This window comes from Hirundo rustica, chromosome 6, assembly GCF_015227805.2.
Source record: "Hirundo rustica isolate bHirRus1 chromosome 6, bHirRus1.pri.v3, whole genome shotgun sequence".
NCBI lineage: Eukaryota > Metazoa > Chordata > Aves > Passeriformes > Hirundinidae > Hirundo > Hirundo rustica.
Window position 1 is genome coordinate 28,696,078 of NC_053455.1, and position 15,090 is coordinate 28,711,167.

Below are 15,090 nucleotides of genomic sequence, written 5' to 3' on the forward strand. Positions count from 1 at the left end.
TCCAGATTGCAACTGGCATTTCTTACCTTTCTTTTGATGTTTCAATTATTTTTGTAACTGTTAATTCTTGGATTTCACATACTACAGCATTTCTTGGGAGAGTTGACTTGTGTCTGCTTTCTCATGTTCCACTACTGATTTAGATGAGAGGCAGTGTGAGTAGAGAAGTGCAGCAAGATCCTGTGAGCAGAATGGGCAGATTGGATCTCCTGTATGAATGAGCAGAATGGGCAGATTGGATCTCCTGTATGAATGAAGACAAGCCAGGCAATGCTAAAAGACACTGTGGTGGTCCAACAACCACCGGACCTCAACATCAATCTTGTTCATCAGCTTGTTCTGCTCTTGCTTCTTCCCCTGTGTTTCAGTTCTACTGCTAAAATATATTGGAGCCAGATCAAAATCACTCTTCCACTTCTGATATATTCTAGATTTACATATTCTAAACAAGGAATGAAACTGAGCTACCTCTCATCACTACAGAGTGGGCAAAATTGTTATTTTCGTCTTCAAATTGATACAGTTGGTTGGTTGTGTTGGGAGCGCTGAAATCACATGCACCATCCAGAAGCCATGCCACTGGGTTTCTGGCTGTTCTGAACAGAAGGTGAGACATAATTGTCTTGGACTGCTAATGAGTAAATGAATTCCCAATTTGTTTCCTCTCTTGTGAAGCTATCTAGGCTGTTTGTATAAATGACAAGAGCTAATGACCTGGTCATGAAGCTTAATGAAAATACTGCCAATGATTTGAACAAAGGCAGAGCTGGCTTTAAATTTGCCTGAATGCACAGCATAACAGTGGTAATGCTGAGAAAGAGATCCGGGGAGTTTTCTCCAATTCTTCTGGGCTTCCCTAAAGAACTTGTCCCACTGTGCAAAGTGCAGACTCTTTTCTGGTAGCAGAGGACTATGACATTCAGGCACACAAACCACAAATATAAATTGTGATGATTTTACACTCCTGCCTACTAGAAAGAGAAATAAAAGGGTCTTGTAGGGAAACTAGGATTAACTGGTAGCTTAACACTGCATTTTCCCCATAGCACTCAGATTCAGTAACAACTTTCATTAATTTCTAGGCTATCTGCTGCTTAAGTTTGTTGCACAGAGGGAGACAAGTCACTTCAAGAGACTGTAAAAGCTCAGTGACTACATCCAGACAGCTGATTATCCCCAAAAGAGGTCAATTATAGTGACCTCTGACTAAACAAAAAAATACAAATTTGAAGGGGAAAATGCCATCAGCAGCTGGCTTTTCAGGACCACCATATTGTTACTTAAATTGACCTGATCTGGCTGTGCCAATCATGTATTGTTTAGATGAATACAGACAGAAGGGGTAAGAACAAATAGAAAGTCAGGCTTCTGAGGAGGCCCATTTTGATTTTTCTGTTATTAATATACAACACACGAACCTACTAAATCAGTGAAACTTCCACTGATCCAATCATTTCAATTTGCAATATGAACATCTGATTTGTGTTGCAGTAGTGCCAACACAGGCTTGCTTTTTACTTTCTTGAAACAGAGAAAAAAAAAAATCACTGCCAAAGCACTTTATCCACTTAAATTACAGCTTGTTTTACAACAGTAAAAAACACTGAAAAATATTTCAGCTAAAGCTTTATAACTTAATGAATCATTATACAAACACAATCAAGAATTGAAGTTTTGCATGCTGAATGAATATTTTATTTAGAACCAGTTTATAAAAATAAAATACAAAATAATTTGAAAACAAAACTTAAACATTGTACAAAGCCTTGATATGGTACAAATGAGAAAATAAATAATTACAACTTTATGTACAAATGACCATTACAAGGGCATTAAGTCTTTATGCTCTTGAGTGCCTAAGCAAACTTAAATGAAAAGAATGGCTTAGAAGATTTCCAAGGAGGGGAAGAGAACTTCAATTACTGAGCGAGGGAATTTGAAGGACTCAACATTTTTCTCCTCTTGGAACCACTTTCCACTTAATTTAATCATGCTGCAAACTTTACTGTTGGGTACTTGATTTCTTATGGGGTGACAGCATCATATTTTTAATTAATACACAGATTTAATTCTTTGTGGTATTGCCCAGAGATTTTAGATTAGCAGCCATTGGTTGGCCACTTCAAAAAGTCAGTACTTGTCTGAAGGCATTGCTGGTGATTTCCTTAATTTGCTAGTTTGGATGTTCATAGGAAAGCATTTGAAAATTGGCATCTGCTAGCACAAGCACTGCAACTTCAGTCTGGGCTGAGTCTATAGAAAGAAAGTTAAAAGTTGGGCAAGAATTTCCAGTTTTGCTTTCTAGCCAATGAAAGTAAAGAGGATGCAGAGAATGCTGCTTGGCAACAAATCCAGATCTCCAGTCAGAGGAAACAGATGGGAAATTGCCAAAAAAATCCAAAAATCCTACTTCACTTTGTGTCAAACCTTTATGACCTTGCCTGCCATGCAGCAAATATGGGTTTAAAAGGATTTGAAGCCAGGCAGACCAAACTAATTACACTGCATCTCTTCTGTTCTGCTGTTACCGTAGGCCCTTTACATAAAAGGTCAAAGATCAAGTGATCTCAAAACAAACATCAAATTAATTCCCGCTGAATTCCCACAGACACTTGTGGATGATCAGGACCTCACGTGAGTGGCCCACTTGTGGTATTGTTTTAAAAGAAACCACCTTGTACTCTTGGCCAAAGCTGGATCTCAACAGTAATTCTGACAGAAAAGGAGAGATCTAGAGGCATTTCATGTCCTAATAATAACAAATAATATGCATTTTCCAATTTAAAATACAGCAACTGCAAATTTTATATTTATAGAGTGAGTTTATCCTTTCAGACCCTAACAGGGAAAAGAGCCTTGACAAAACAGGACCCTATACTGATTTTCATGAAGTTTCACCTACACATGAACAGCAAGGACTCCCGTGGGTCCAAGCTCTTCATGTAGAGGAGAAACAGGAGCATTGCATTTGGGCTTCTCATTATTACTGTTGGGAAAGAATGTGTTATCATCAACAGAGAGTAAAATCAGCCTACCTGTTCCAACTTGGATGGCAAGAGTCATTGCAAAGTTAATATACCAGTCTTCGAAACAATGGACTCCTGTACATTTTTCCTTAAAAACCCAACCAAACAAAAACCCCTCCTTAAAGATATATATTAAAAAGCCTGATTATTTAAACCACATGAAAATGAGTGATAAAAACTTTTTGGCATTTGACAATATCTTAAGAGAATTCCTGACAATTATGATATAATCCAGGCTGACTTTATATCATATCTCTTTCACAAATATTATAGGTAGGGAAAAGGAAGACTGGCTTCAAGATGACAGGTGAGGTATTCTTATGTGAGATGCTTGTTTATGCGATTCGATTAGCTAAGAAAAGTATGACCTATGCCTGTGTATTGCATGTAGTCAAAACACTGAACCTCACTTCCTTTTACCAGCATTCCTGGTAACCAAAAATTGTACTAATTACAACGAAAGACATTTGAGCCAAAAGCAAAACAGCAAAAAAACCCCATCAGTTCAATTCCTTTTTGATTAACTAAAAGAAGTTGAATAAAAATATTATGCCCTGTTTTATAAATTTCAGAAAGAGGAATTATAGAATCATCAAGGTTGGAAAACACTCCCAAGATCCAAGTTCAACTGCTAATCTAGCACTGCCATGTTCACCATCCAGCAAGCACCCAAAACTTTTACCAGTTGAAGAGAGGAATAATGGATAAACATCAAGGCCTTTATCCAGCCCTCAGTTCTCTGACCTTTCCCAAAAGTGGAAAAGCATACAGAGAATGTGCCACAGGAATCTTGGTGTTAACACAAGCAAGACCCTGACTCACTGAAAATGACAAGACAGACATTGCTCTTGTCACCTCACAGCATCAATCCTGCATGAAAAAAAATCCACATATTATAGGCCTATAATGAGAAAGAGTTTGACTTTGAGCTCTCTTTTATTCTCCTATTCCCTTTCAGCAGACTACTCCCTCATTTAAAATATATATAAAAATTGGAGGCACATATCAGTGGTTTTTCGTTAGACCCTTTTAAGAAATTGGAATAATCACATTCTTCTTACCAGAATTTATGCCTCTTAGTGTTCCATAAAAATGTTCAATTCATTTCAGAAAAAATCTGTTTACAGGAAAAAGACTACAGTAAATCTGGCTTTATCTACATTCTCATCAAAGAGAAAAAGAAAAAAAAAATTAGAAGCATTACAGTCAACCATTGCATAAATGTTACTGCAATAAGAAGGACTTACGGGTATTTTGCCCAAGTAGGACTATAGGATCAGGACTTGTAATATGAAAAGGACACAGAATCAGAATTAGGGCATAGGAACATTGCAGTAGATGAAAAGATCAGATTAAATCAATGCAAAAGAGGCCTTGGCTCACTCTGGCGAATTATATTCCAGTGAACAGGATGGTATAGCTGAGACTCTTCCTATCTATATGTATATACACACATATGTATGTATGTATGTGTGTATATATATATATTTCTATATAATATACAGTATCTATATAAGTGTATATGTAGATACACTTATGTACAAATGTGTATTTATATATATATATATCTCAAAATTATGTTTCCCCAGCAGTAATTAATACCATAATACTACAAATCATAGACGATAGAGCTCCCACAAGTCTTTTTCAGATGACAAATATTTCAAGCTATTTTTAAATATATAGGACCAAATCCTCTCTTATACATCAAGACTGTTTTGTGAGGTATGCAAGAAAGCTTGATCTCAAACATGCAGGCTTCAAGGTAAGAATATGTCCAGATTTCCCGAGACAGGATGTGGCTGGTGGCTGTAATGAATGCCTTGTTGTCATTCTGCAGGGGTTTGCCTCCTGTATGATTAAATGTTACTAGCAGTTAACACCTCATCTTGCTCCTGCCTTTGAGCAGTGGAACTTTCTACACTTATCAATCCTGCTCAAGCAGTAGATAAGTGCTTAGAATCATACAACCTGCCAACATTGCTCTACTGTATTACACTTTCTATTACTCTAGCAGGGTTTTACCTAAGTATTAATTGGCATTTGTAATTAATAAAGAGGTTAATTATTATTGATTTTTGAGATTGAAACTTAGATTGATTTTACCATGCAATATTGTAGCACAAAAGTCTGTGTGAACTGTTTGGTGATTTCAAGTTCTATTTTAGTTTAAAGGCTTCATGCCTCAGTTTCTCTAAAAAAATGCTCCAAAGTGCTGGCCACAACACAGAATGCACCATAAAGAGGAAATGAGCATGCAGCACCTGCTACCTGTCATGGCTCCATTGCACTGCCTTCCAAAGAAATGGAGGCTTGAAGAAGACAAAGCAACAGCTCCTTGAATTTTATTCTTTCCTAGCTAATATTCCTATATGAGCTGCTATGTGCTATGCAGAATAAATGTAGTCAATTTGTACAATGGAGAAAAATCTTCCCCGTCCCTGAAAATGTGTTGCAGATAACCTGCCATAAACTATTCACACACACTCTGAACAAGAGTAACACACATGTACATTGGTGGTTTTCTGCAGAGCCATTTCCACATTCAAACACTGAGGCTTACAGAGTCCTTAATGATTATATAGGTCCTCTAGAAATATTAAGTTAATATTTACGTATGAGTTGATCAGCTGACCATTACTTAATAACATTAACTGATTGCTATGTTAGACTAGAGTAAGCAATTCTGTAAACTTTTGGGAGAAGGGTATCAAGCAAGAAAAAAACTCAGGAAGAGCAGGTAGTTCAAGCTAAGTTATTCACAATTGCTCCTCTGTTCACATCTTCATGATTTTCTCCTTAGATCCTGTTGAATCCACAGCAGAAAAGCAACTGGGAGTATACAGTCTTTTTACCTTTCTCAACATCAAAAGAAGCCTGTGTCATCAATCACAACTGATTTCTCTTTTTCTTTTTGGCATAGTTTACTATTTTTACATTGGCAAGTAGTTCAAGTACAAGTGATTTTCTACAGCATTGGTTTATTTTACATAGTAATGTCTAACAATGGACAAGCCTGTACTTTGGAGACAACAAAAAATAGGTGTTATATTCTTTCTCACCTGTAAAGCAGTTACCGTTTCTGGATCCTGTTACACTAGAGAGAAAATACAAACACCTCAACTTCAGCATTTTCAGGCAAGAATGCTTAAACTTAGTACTTATGAAAACTGACAATGTCACGTAGGAATAAACTTACATGATGATAATAAATGCTTTTCAGAAATAAGAAAAAAATAATCATGGGCTGCCACACCACCTTAACATATAATTCCAGCAAGTGCCCAGGACAAAAACATCACAATGTGACCAAATCCTTTTTTATGGTATACTGTAAAGAAGCATGTAGAAAACAGGAAGGAAAAGATGGAACTTGTTGTTTGTCACATTCATCCATTAGGTATTCATAGACTGTCACTGTTCCTATATGACAAGTATTCACAATTAAGAACTCACATTATGAAATAAAAATGAATAAGACCTATTTGTAATAAAAATTAAAATACCTTTTGAGTCTTTGTTTTTGTTCCATACGCAAATGTGCACATGAAATTAGAAATAAAATAAAAAAACAAGCTGCAAGACAAAACATTGGCTGGTTGAGAAATCAGCAGTCCTTCAATTTTGTACCAAGGTATAAAGGCTTTTAGAATTTGTGCATTCCAGATCTTTTTGGCAGGGGAAGGGGGAGAATAGGAGAGGTAAGTATATGGGAATTAACAGAAAGGGAACTGCATTATTTGTGGTCCATAAATTACAAATTAAAAATGAGAAAGAATGAGATTATATAAGCATATACATATATGTATATATAAATATTTATATTATATAATTTACCATGAGGACATGCAGATATTGGTATAGCACCTATTATACAATATAATACAAAGGAATAGGACTTTCCAAGGGTACAGTTTCTTCAGAAAAAGCAGGTATACCCTACCTATTGCATTCATCTGTAGTGCTTGAAACCTGAATGAAATTAAGGTTCCACACTGTGCTACATTACATATGAGAAACAATATACATAGTCATAGTAAGAAAAGAAAAAAATCAACATAGTCTGACAAAGCAAGTGAAATTCAGTGCAGCTCTAGGGCAGCTTTAATGCAGCATTAGAATGTGTTAGCTCAGAGACAAAATATTCCCTTTTAATCCAAAGGTATTCATTTGGCAGAGGTTAAATAAAAAAGCACAGATGCTGGCTGGAGAGGCATATGACTACAGCAAGCAGATCAGTAATTGACAAGTCTCCTATGCATCCAGACTCCTCACAACAGGAATCATTAGGGAGGAGAGCTGGCTGCATCTTTCTCAGGCTTGTTCTTGGTGTCTCTATTCTGACCCATTACACTCTCCTGAACAGAGCAAGAGGTGCTCTACCTTTCACTCCCTAGAGAGTTCCTGCAGAGCACAAGATGTTACTAACTAACTGCCTAATAAAGTCGGAGGAATTAAACACCATGGACTTTACTGAGAGTCAACAAAGCTTGGCTATCAAAAACACATTTGGGAAACAGAATTACAAAAATCCAATACAAATATCTCAGATTTCTTTCCGTATATTTTGCTTTGATGATTAATATTCTTACCCAGATTTTGTAAGGGTGTGAAGTATATTTCTGTCACCCCTAACCTATCAAGTTCACAAAGTAGACAATCTTCTCATCTCTGTTTCACCTTTCATGATTTTAGAGAACAAATTAGCAAAAAAACCCCAAATCTTGATTGGTAGTATTTTCTGCATTGTAAGATCTGTGATTTAAGTGATCCATAACTATTAGAAAAACAAAACTCAGCAATAACAAAGGTTCTTTTTTCACTTGAATTAAAGGGGTAAAGAAAGGTTCTTATTTTCTAACTTACATTGAATTTTACTGTAAATCTGGAACATCCAGTGAAGTGCATATATTTATCCCTTTCTCTCATTTCCTAGGAAGGAATTCTTTTCCAAATCCTACCAAATGTGGTTTGAAGAACCCCACTATGACTCCCCAAAAACCTGTGATATAGAATTGCGAATCAGCTTATTGGATCCTAATTACTGCTAAACAAATTTCTAAATAATATTGGTGCAAAAACATCTTGTCAAATATTAGTTTTTTTCAATTCCATCAGTGTCAAGAAGGGGTAAGGTATATGATACTTAAGTAAAAAATCTGAGCCATGATAGATAGGGGACAAGATGAGCACTCAGTAACTCAGAGGTGAGCGCAGCTCAAAATTGGAAAAAAATTATAAGGTAGAAATATCATCTTCTAAACTGTGTGCTTTTTTAAAACTGCAAAGAAATGCTTGAGCAGTACTTATCTCCCAAGTGGTGATGTCATTTTGGGAATAACCATTTCAGGTTTTCTTACATACGCCTTGAGTATGTAAGGCCTTAAACAATTAGGCCAAATCTTCTAAGCAGGGAAACTAAATGCATTGAGATTATTACTATTTTAAAACACTCACCTTCAAGATACTTTTTCACTCTAAATACATCGCACCTCTTTGACTACCCAGTCATTCTTATCCTGGCCTCTGCTTCCCATCTTGTGGATCTGCTTGCTGCCTGCTCTAAGGCAAAGCCCGGCCACTTATTGACACAGAATGCTTTCTCATGAATAGTTTACAATGGCTACTTTCTTTAAAGTGTGCAGATTCAACACCTTTTTTTTAATATACTTTTTTTTGATTATTTTTTTAAATACACAGTACACAGACACAACATGCATCAGATTTAGGAAGAGACTTTATACCTGTCAAAGCCCAGTTCCTATCTGCTAAGCTTAGTAGCTGATTTGCTCTTTCCTGTGGAAGTCTTAGTGCTTGTGGAATGGTGGAAAGAACTGCCAGATCCTTTCAGACCATTCTTGCTTGTTTTGTTACAGCAGTGCTCTTGTTGGCAGGACCTCCTAGAAGATGAGGAGCCTGAATGGCTAGGAGGTGATTTACTCCTTCCAAAATGTGGGGATGAACTCCTCTGATCATGATGGGATCTCCCAGCCCGGGACGGAGAAGAACTGGCAGTACGGGGTAAAGAAGAGCTCCTAGGGGAGGCACTGGGACTGCGGCGGGGGATGACAGGGCTCTTGGGAGGTGTTTTTGGACTATGTGGAGATCCTGGACTCTTACACTGGGTAGAACTCCTTTGTCTTTGAGATCCATTCTGTAGGATTTGAGCCAGACGAGAGATAAGATCTGAGTCCGAGCTGCTACTGCCTAGGACTCTGTATCTGCGCAGCCTTAAGAAGAAACAAAGAAAGATTATTTCTACTTCCACCTATTCACTAAAATTCAAATAGAAACTTCTTATCACTAGAAACTAAGGAGAAGCTTGCATTGCTGTATACATATGTGGAGTTCAACTTCTCCACTAGGTAGAGGTGTTTGGATCCAGGCTTTGACTTCTGTTCAGCTCAACACAGTATTTATATTTACATAAACTCACCCACATAAACAGCCTCAGTGTTTACAGGATAACTGAAATTTCCTAGTCATGTTGGAAGAAGTGCACGGAAGAAGAGTGCTATTGCCGTTGTGTCAGAGGGGTACATCCATTCCTGCACACCATCAGTACACTCTCACACACAATTTTTAGGGATGACAAGGCTCACTTCAACTTCTCTCAAAGGATTTTGCACTACTGTATCAAAATTATCCTTATCTTGGGAATATAGACACTGACGAAACTAGACTGTGGCTGTCTGCATATAGACATGTCAAAGGGGAGGACTTCTAAAATTCACTCTGCCCTCCTTTAATTAGTTAGTTTACTTAGACATGATCTGAGCATAGCTAATTGACTCAATGTTGATGGCTGGAATCTCCAAATATTTACAGTATCTACATTAAGAATAGATTAATTTTGAAGGGGGCTGAATACAACAGCTCCTAAAAATTTCAGTGGGTTTGTAAATAACTAGAAATTCTGGAAAAGTGACCTCAATTAAAAAAAAAAAAAAAAAAAAAAAAAAAGTGTAAAGAATTAGTTATAGATTGTCAGGTTTCAAAATATTGAATACACATCTACTGATGTGTAACAGTGAACAGTTTTAACAGTGAACCATACTCATTCTTGTGTAATAGCTTCTCCTCATTCATTCTCAAACATTGCAAAGTTTTCCAGAGAATTGAAGCCCAGCAATTTTTTAAAAATTAGTTAAAGGATGGAACTTCTACAGGATTACATCCTGCACAGTAACTGCAGTCTAGCTCAAATCCATTTTCAACCTGAAAATCTATTTCTATTTTCTCTGCATTACCTCGCTTCTACCCCAGGTCTAATAGGCGGTTTCCCTGGTGGTGGCCGAGGAAAGAACTGAGCTGAACTTGAACTGGTGACTTGATCAGTAGTTGCCCAAGACACTGGCCTTGGAATCTTGCTTTTTCTGGACTGAGGGCTGCTTGGAGATAAAGAGCTATCTTCATTCTGCTTGCTGAAATGAGAGTCCAGTGTCAATCTAGAAAATGAAGCTAAGACATTATCCTCAGAAAATGGTACTGGAGCACCAGCCATTTTTTCCTCCAGTGACTTATCAGAGGCACTTGAGAGGTCACCAAGGAAAGATTTGAGCTGTCTCTTTTCCATAAGTAATTTGACCAAGTCTGTCTGATGGGCCTTTTTTAGAAGAAGCTTTTCCTTTGCGGAAACAGAAGAGGAATCTGACATTGAGTCTATCTCTTGTGCTAAAACTGGGATTCGACTCTGCCTGAATACAAAAGATGATTTAACTGAGTCCTTCTTAGATCGATAAGAATTCTCATTTTCTGAAATGCAGTGCAATAACTCTCCATTTCTGGGAGCATTTTTTTCTTTTTTATTCTCCTGCTGCAAAAAAGTAGTAAGGGCCACTTGGTGGCATTTCAAATCTTGGCTATGGACTTCTTCCTTATCAGAATGAAAACCATTTTCCTGACTGGTTGCTATTTTGCTTGCCTGTCTATTGACATGTGCGTTACTAGGTCTTGAGGGAGACAATTCTGATGTTTTAGGTGCTATTGACTTCAGAACCTCATCTTGATTTGGCACCAAACAGACAGGCCTTGACTTTGATTCTTGAGCTGCTTCAGTATTTGTTAGTGGTTCTTCCTCGGCAGATTTTGAGTTTCCTGGCAAAGAAGAATTCTGTTCTTTGCTTAGCATTTCAATGGCATCCTCAGAAATTACTGGAAGCCCTTCTTCCTCAGCCTCCTCCACAGGAATATTTCCAAGTCCTTTCTCTTCCTTGTGTTCAGATAGGTCCTTTTGGTCACAGTCCAGAACACTGGATTCTTTGACAAGTCCTTCTCTGTCAAGCACCTCTTGGCTAATATTAAGTATCAAATCTGGTCTGCTGGCACTAGCTGGAAGTGCATCTTCTGTCCCAACCAAACCTGGCAAACTTTCCTTTGGAGAGGAAAGTTCCACGGTGTGTTCCACAGAGTGACCATCCTGCTCTCTTCTCTCCAGCTGGTGGCCATAGTGAAAGCTCTCAGAAGCAGACTGTGTGGATGCCACTGAAGGTCTGGGTATTGTTATCTGCATTGAAAAATTAAAGAAAAAGGTGAGAAATTCAGGAATGTTATAAAAGTAACATCCTTTAAGTAGCAGGTTTTTTTCCATGTCTTCAAGATACATTATAGAATGATTCCTATGAATGACAATGTTCAAATAATACCTAACTTCATAATGTAATACAGATAATTAGGAAAAAAAATTAGTCTATCTTCCTAATACAGAAATACGTAACATGTAAAAATAAACATAATGTCAGTGAAAAATGTTAGCAAGTAGAAACGAGATCCAATCTAATGGGCAGATTTTTACTTATTTTAATTCAGTTTAAATACTCTTAGCATAAGTTGCATATAAATGTAAAATCTTTAACAAGTACACTTCAGACAAATACAGAAGACAAAGAGCACAGTGATGTTTAGATTCAGAAATTCCATATTCATATTTTTGCCCAGAAAAAGAATTTTCCTGAGTATCCAATATTAGTTATTACTTGTCCTACTGAAGCTTATGACCCAGTTTAACTAAGTAACCTGGTTAGGATATCTCCTTATCTAAGCTAACTAAGAAAATACTAAATACATACACACATAAATGCCCTAACAGGTCTGATCCAGTAGATAAATGCAAAGCACTTCTAAAACCTGTATATATCATTAAGTCAGATTGCCTTTGAAAAACAGTTGGTTATGATGAGTGCTGTCCCTGGCACACAGCTTAATTGTTAGAGTACACGTCCAGGAAAAGGGAAACCTGCATTCATGTCTCTCCCTACTTGAAGGACATAAACCCACTTCCTCTGGTTCCCATCAAGTAGGGAAAGAACCCAAATGGAGTTGTTTCTCACCTTCCCCATTGAAGACAGGCCACCATCCAGTCACAAACACAAGAATCATGAGGTGAGGACATGAGAGAGCACATACACAAGGGAGAGCATATACACAAGTTTTGTCTCTGGGGACATGGGAAAAATGAACTCTCATGTGAAGAGGAGTCCTACAATCTGGCTTATATGTATTGGATGGAGTAAGTTGGTGTAAAAGAAAAGTAAAAGAACAGTAAAAGAAAATGTAAAAATCAAGGGATTACCCCTTACATCTTTCTCTACACGGACAGAGATTTCAGCTCTGTTCTTCTTTCTATTCTCACAAATTTGACACAATTTGTACTCAACAGAAAGTGGAAACTGGAATCTGAGTTTGGTTAAAAACACTTTCTTGACGCACAGCTGGTAGAAGAGACAAGTAGTGAAGTGTTGCTAGGATTATGCTATGTTACAATACAGATTTTACTTGATTTTGTTACAGAAATTATACATGGTGCTGAGCTTACTGGACTTGTGCAAGAGCTAGTACATTGGTACTACTGGCAGTAGAAACCAAACCAAAGGTGAAAAAAAAGGAAAAAAAAAAAGAAAAAGAAAAAACAAACAAACAAAACCCCAACAAAACAACCGAACAAAAAAAGCCAAACAAAAAAGTCAAACAAAAAAGCCACAGAGACCTGCAGTAAGAGTCTACCTTTTGTCTCCTTTATAATTTGTTTTCAAATTTGGGCCAATACAGTCCTCCATGTTTGCTGAATTAAAATGGTACATTGAGCAAAAATCTAAAGTTACTCAGTTTTGGCAAAACTGTCCTCCTCATCTCCTCTTACTCTCAGTCTGGATTCTTTCATCTGAAAGAATTATTATTTCTTTTTTGAGATAGTTCAGTGTTTCTTAGTTCAAAAGACTTCTTTTGAGAGAATCCAAGAACATCAGTTCAGCTATAGAAAGAACAGAGGAAATAGATTTTTTTTTTTTTTAAAAGCATGTTTCCATGATTAGATCATTTAGTGCATAAATCCTGAGTGTTAAAAACAGTTTAGGAAGAACTCTGCACAGAAAGGAAAATGGACTAAACTGGATGGGGGAAAAAAAAACAAACATAGTCTTTGAAACAAGGCAGCTGTCCCATTGGATTCGATACATCTGTAGGAACTTGACCTAAGACAACCTATCTCCAGGTAGCCTTCACTGAAGGACTTGCTTTCATATAACAGAGGAAGTTATTTTGGCCTGTTAGACAAAAATCACCAGCTCATTTTAAAATTCTCATCTACAAGTTGGGTAAAAGTGGATTCAGGAAATTTTAATGCAATATTGTCCTTGGAAGAGCAGGTTCAGATTTTGGAGAGATCACCGAGGTATTTGCTGTCCACTGAGCTCTGTCTTTAGCTTGTTTCAATACCTTGTTCTCCAGGGCTGCAGATGTATCTCAAAAGTAAGGACGTGTAAAATATTTCCTTTCCCAAACTTTTCACTTGATGGGCTGGTCTAGTTGCCAATTCAAACAACTCAGGATTAAAACACCAGAGTTGTCTTCCACCTACCTGAAGGATGACTTCGCTTAGAATAGCATGATCCTAGTGAGCTCTCAGCTTACAGAGGTAGACCAACTTAGGTCATTGCTTTCAGAAGGATATTTATCTATTTGATTTATTTCTAGAAGAACTTCAACTGCATTTAAATTCTCTTTTGCTCAAATACGTTTACATGAAAACTCTCTTTTCCTTGTGACACCTCTCTCACATATCAATTCTTTGCTAGAAGAAAGCAGCTCAGATATGAAGTTAATTTACATTTTTCAACAGACTTCATATCCTTTGCCACATCTGGAGAGAATTTTCTAGTCTTTCAGACAGATCTTGGCCATACAGATTTAACCCTTACATTCAAGAAAGAGGAGATTAGGCTTGTTGAACCACCTACAATCAAATAGGCAGGAACTACTAATGAAAAAAAACCACCAAACAAATGGAGAAAAGAAAAGGATACTGGACCAAGTACCACTAAAGACCCACTACTACTGAGTAATTCATATTTTCAGAAATGTTTTTTTGAACACGTATATCACTTTCTTGATTTGTATTCACTAATAAACAAAAGGGGTTTTTCTCACATGGTCAATAAACCTCTTATTAGTCTTCTCAAAGCACAAGAACTAGATTATATCCCTGCTGGGCTTGACATTTTACCTATATGTGAAAGAAATTTAAATGGGTAACCAAAAATGATGCTCATATTTTATTTTTTATGCCACTAAATATACTCTTATCCTATGCAAATTTTTATGTTTAATCATGTCAGTCATGTAAAACACTGAAACTGAGGAACAAAGATTACAATTAATCTAAGAAGTAAAATATCGGGAATACAAATTGAAATCCTACATTTCAACTCACTATAACTGGTTTACAACACTGGTTATTGCAATTCCCATACTTCAACAGACATTATGTGATACAGTAGGTGACTAAAAATGGCTGAGACAATAAATGGAACAATGAAGTCGAGGTCCTCCTTTTACTCCAAAATATTTAAATGAAATTACCACCACCATCATCTTGAATCTTTTGGCCTTCCCTAATAACTTCCAAATTCCTTTCTGTTTTCTCAAATTCACACTTGAACCAAGATGAGAAATTATCCTGCATTTCTTCAAGAAATTTTATGTGACAGTGAGTGGGATGTCAAGAAGGAAAAAGAACAAAGCAACAACATAAATATCTCTCAGACATCCTTTATGACAAACTTTCCTC

General features: G+C 36.9%; 1 protein-coding gene across 3 annotated transcripts in view; it reads right to left on the reverse strand.

The window, feature by feature from the left end:
* Nucleotides 1-1,672: 1,672 nt before the first annotated feature.
* The window catches only part of TTBK2 (tau tubulin kinase 2), an 82,162-nt gene continuing 68,744 nt past the window's right edge, over nt 1,673-15,090 (reverse strand). For all 3 annotated transcript variants that reach the window (XM_040067272.2, XM_040067270.2, XM_040067271.2), the window contains 2 exons: nt 10,277-11,532; nt 1,673-9,256 (listed from right to left, as the gene is read on the reverse strand). In XM_040067272.2, the coding sequence (XP_039923206.1) occupies nt 8,788-9,256; nt 10,277-11,532 (1,725 nt within the window). In that variant the 3' untranslated portion in view covers nt 1,673-8,787. The remainder of the gene's footprint in view (nt 9,257-10,276; nt 11,533-15,090) is intronic.